Source organism: Phalaenopsis equestris, unplaced genomic scaffold, assembly GCF_001263595.1.
Source record: "Phalaenopsis equestris unplaced genomic scaffold, ASM126359v1 Scaffold000107, whole genome shotgun sequence".
NCBI lineage: Eukaryota > Viridiplantae > Streptophyta > Magnoliopsida > Asparagales > Orchidaceae > Phalaenopsis > Phalaenopsis equestris.
The window spans coordinates 5,453,315-5,457,907 of record NW_018164549.1 but is presented as its reverse complement, the minus strand read 5'-3'; the positions used below and the strand labels follow the sequence as shown (position 1 = coordinate 5,457,907).

General features: G+C 38.2%; 1 protein-coding gene across 1 annotated transcript; it reads left to right on the top strand.

The window, feature by feature from the left end:
- The first annotated feature begins 2,571 nt into the window (after window positions 1-2,571).
- On the top strand, window positions 2,572-4,200 carry LOC110020760 (inositol-tetrakisphosphate 1-kinase 1-like). The gene is made up of 2 exons (XM_020718974.1): window positions 2,572-2,691; window positions 2,767-4,200. Exon 2 carries the CDS (start codon window positions 2,821-2,823, stop codon window positions 3,892-3,894), a length of 1,074 nt encoding a protein of 357 aa, XP_020574633.1. The 5' UTR covers window positions 2,572-2,691; window positions 2,767-2,820; the 3' UTR covers window positions 3,895-4,200.
- The last annotated feature ends 393 nt before the right edge of the window (window positions 4,201-4,593 follow it).

Sequence of the window (4,593 nt, the reverse complement as noted above, 5' to 3'; positions counted from 1 at the left end):
TTGAATGTTTGGAAAGTGAAGAAGTTGGTGTTGGTGGGATAAACTCTTGATACTCTATTTACATGGGGCATCTAGAAATTAAAGAAATATGCATATGAAGTCCCTGCGGATTCACATTTTACCACTCCATTTAAATGACTTTGATGCAAACAACAATCAAGCAGAGTATGCGCTCTGGTCACTGGATTGAATTTTTCACAGGGAATTAGAGTGATACATCTCCTCTTGAAATCTACCTCTTAGTATGTGGTTAATCAAATTAATAGATTCTTCGAGGCGCAAGATGATATTGTGTAAATATCTTATGAAAGCTAAAGCCTAAGTCGACAAACTTAAATATTTCCAGATTAAACATATTCTGTGAGAGGAAAAATAATTCACTGACCTCCTTTTAAGAGAGAAAATATTAAAAGGAGATAATTTGTGACCTTAGATTAGCCTATCATTAAAAAAGCTCAAATTATGAATGTCGTGACTTTTCTTAAGGAGTTTGTGCCCTTCCCTCGAGTAGCACGTAGGTCAAATCCGCCATCTAACCCACCATTTGATCTCAAAATTCTTGAATTTATTTCTGCACAAATCCTTATATATTCTCCACATTTGAGGTGTCTTTCAAATGAGTTCCTTCTTTGCGATGTGCTCTTCTTTTTGTTGATGACATGATCCACACTCACTGCATCTTTTAAGATGTTGAATTTAAATATGTCATGTGGATCACACTCAAGGTATGGAGCATTAAACAGATGAGAGAAACAGAGAGAGTGATTGAGATAGGATTAAGAGCATAGTAATACAAGTTCTGTGAGAAAAAATTCAGTACTCCTTTATCGAAAAAAATGACCTCCTTATTTATAAGTATCAGAAGTATTTAGTAAAATTACATGTTTATCTCTTCTTTAATAAGGATTTTACAAGTTATTACTGTATATTTTCATATGTGTAACAGACTCTGGAACTCTTTCATATTCATAACTGACATTGAAGCTATTTCATACATAACTGCTTGAAGAGGGGCATTTAATGATCTGTTATTCTTGTCATTCAGTCGAGCGCAAGCCTTTGATCATCTGACATACCTTCGGTTGGCTGAGAGTTTATCAACCGTCTCTCTCAATGGAATCCATATTAGAGGTCATCCCGTCAATAGGGTGAATTTGGACAATCTGGCCGAGGTTGTATCACTGTAATTTGATAGGCAAATCTCCTTGACAAGAATCCTTCTTAGAGGATTAAAAAGGTGCTTCGCGGGGCACCCTTTGGCCATCATTGTGAAGAGTTCAGGAATCGACTGAGGAAGCTAGTCATGATCGACCGTTCCTTGAATTAGGCGCCTTTAATTCATCTGTTCGATTGTGTTTTCGTTTGGTTGGCTCAGGGTTCTGGCTGAAGGAAGCACACTTGACATTTCCTTCTTTTGACTATCTCGATACACTTTCCTTTGGTGTTCATAAGCGAGGCCCATCAACTTTCCTCGAGATTCATGAGGTCATATTTTTTATGTACATGATGAGATTGGTGTCAATTACTTGTCCCAACGTGTAGACTTGCACGTTGCTCATCATGGCTTACCCTTTCCCCCATTGGAGTTCATTGCCTTTAATGGAACCATCAACCATAAGATTTCTTTGCTTCAGTAGAGATTATCCGCTTCATCTGCATGAGGTTTGATTACTTTATCTACGAGAGGCTCGTCGTTGACCATTTCTTTGATGGCTTTCATTAATGATAAACACCTCACTCAATTTTTATTGTTTTCTTCAATTAGATATCACAATACTATTCCCTCTCATTTCACTATTTGATCTTGTTAGACTCCTCCAATTTTGCTACATGGGCTACATTATGTTTAATGTGATTGAATTCTATGACAGTTGAACACCGATTTAAATCTAATTTGTTGCTATTCATTTTTTTTAATACATTTAAGGACTATTTTGATCCACAAAATATTTAAAAATTATTTATAAAAATATAAATATATCTTGATATTCATTTAAAATTATGAAGATATATTTCTTAAATAAGAATATCAAAAAAAAAAAAAATACAATTCAAACTTAATGACTTTAAAAGATAAAACTTTTTTTGTAGGTCTAAAAAATCCTTCCATTAACAGAATTATTTTCAATTACATTTTTAATAATAATAAAATAATTATAATATTTAAATCTAAAACTTCAGAAAATAAATAAAAATTTAAATATAATTTTAGATGAAATACTGATCCAACATCAACCCTATCAACCCTATCAACCCTATCAATTTTTTTTAATGAGAATATAATAACAGCAAAACCATCCCCCTATTAATTCCCGCATTTAAGGTTTCGATCACGGTGTCCATATCCTGACCCGTAACGTACATCAAGCCCGTTCGCTTGGTTATGTGCGGTGGGAAGAGAACAGCTAGCGACGCATCTCCGCGTCGGTGAAATGACACGTGGTAATACAGATTGCTCTGCCCGTTTCCGTGCCTTCGTGCTTCCGTCACCTTCAAAGGCTGGACGATATGCGGTAAGGTTACCGCGCGTCATTGCACCACGGTTGAAGTTATATATAACGTCATCTCCCTGTATTTCTCACTGCCTGCATCGTCTCCAAACCGAATTGTTTGCCGGTATCGGATCCGATACTCAGAGCGCGTGAGAAGGAAAACCTAAACGTCTCCGATCCACTCTATGTTTCTTCCCTGGTAAAGCCTACCTGGAATGATAGAACCGTGAATTCTCGCTGGATTGCAGTTCTAAAATGTCACTTCTTACTGCAGGTTATTTGAGATCGAGGAGGAATTTGCGTTTCTTCACCGGCTTTTGACATCTGAATGGCGGAATCGCGGAGGTTTACAGTAGGCTACGCTCTAGCTCTTAAGAAGAAACAGAGCTTCATCCAGCCTTCGCTCGTGAAGCTCGCCAGTGAACGCGGGATCGATCTCGTTCCCATCGACACCGATCAACCTCTCGCACTGCAGGGGCCGTTTGATTGTGTGCTTCATAAGTTTTATGGCGATGATTGGAAGGCACAGCTTAAAGATTACGCTGCCAAGAATCCCTCCCTCCCTATCATTGACCAGCCAGACGCCATCGAGCGGCTTCACAATCGCATCTCGATGCTCCAAGTCGTTTCTGAGCTCAAGATTCCTCAAGATAAGGAAACTTTTGGGATTCCCAGCCAGATCGTTGTTTACGACTCGATTGCTCTTTCCGATTATAGTGCTGTCGGTGCCCTCAGATTCCCTGTCATCGCAAAGCCTCTCGTGGCCGATGGCAGCGCCAAATCACATAAGATGTCTCTGGTTTACAACCGCGCTGGACTTCTGAAATTGAAACCGCCTCTCGTTCTGCAAGAGTTTGTAAACCACGGCGGAGTCATTTTTAAGGTCTACGTGGTTGGAGACTATGTCAAATGCGTGAAGCGGAAGTCTCTTCCGGATGTGTCCTTGGATAATTTGGATAGCACTGAGAGTTTGCTGTCCTTTTCTCAGGTATCAAACATGACGAAACAGAACAGGAGCAGTGAGGAGTATTATGAGAGCTTGCAACTGGAGGCTGAAATGCCACCGCTGAACTTGCTGACAGATATTGCGAGAGGATTGAGACAGGCGATGAGATTGCATCTTTTCAACTTTGACGTCATAAGAGATTCTAAGGCTGGGAACCATTACTACGTGATTGACATTAACTACTTCCCTGGCTATGCAAAGATGCCATCCTATGAGACTGTCTTGACTGATTTCTTTTGCAACATTGTTCAAAAGAAGTCGGTAGAAGAAGATGGTACGGATTCAACTGTTGAAGGCAAGGGAAAAGAGATGAAGCTTCTAACTAGCAACAATTGTGGCGGTAATACGGATGTTGAGAACGAAGGAGAAAGCCCGAGGAAAGTCTCAGGCTTCTGATATCCCTTTTTTCCTTGCGAGTCCGAAGGGTATATTTTGCAATACTTTGAAAGAGAAGGTAGGAGCATCTAGTTTAGTTGGGTTTTGACTTTTTCTTTTTTTGATGGGCACATTTGTCGTTAAGCAGAGTGTACATTCTTCACCATGCTGATGATAGGTATTTTTTTCTCCCTAATTTTGGAATACTAAACATTTTATTAATGCTAGGTGGTTTAAGTTTGAAATAATTGTACTGCTTCAGGTTTTCTGATACCTGAAACATGACATTTCTAGAGCACAATTTTTTTTTTTTGTTACCATTTCCTTTATGATTTATCGACTATTTTCATTTGAGGATTCAAATATAATTGACAATTTTTTTTCTATTGCTGCTTTGACATGTGTTAACATTTATGGGTGGAGATTCATTCCTTGGAAGCTTTCCAATAGATGCCTTGATCTTGAACTACTAATGTGTCTTCTCATCTATTGAAAATTTACTGGCAATTTAACCGTATCCTTTAAATCACTCAATTTTTTGCCAATAAATTGTGCTTCGCATTCTTGTTTGTAAATTTATAACTGCTGTGTTCTAATTTTGCTTTTCCTATTTTTTTCTTCTCTACATCTTTGTACTTGGTTCTTAGGTCTCTTTGTATTTAGACAGAAGTAATGACTGGAATCAATTTTTTAGCCTGATTTTTGAGAAGAAAGAGATTG

Excerpts from the sequence above, each read along its gene's own strand:
- LOC110020760 (XM_020718974.1), top strand. The coding sequence starts at position 2,821 with ATGGCGGAATCGCGGAGGTTTACAGTAGGCTACGCTCTAGCTCTTAAG.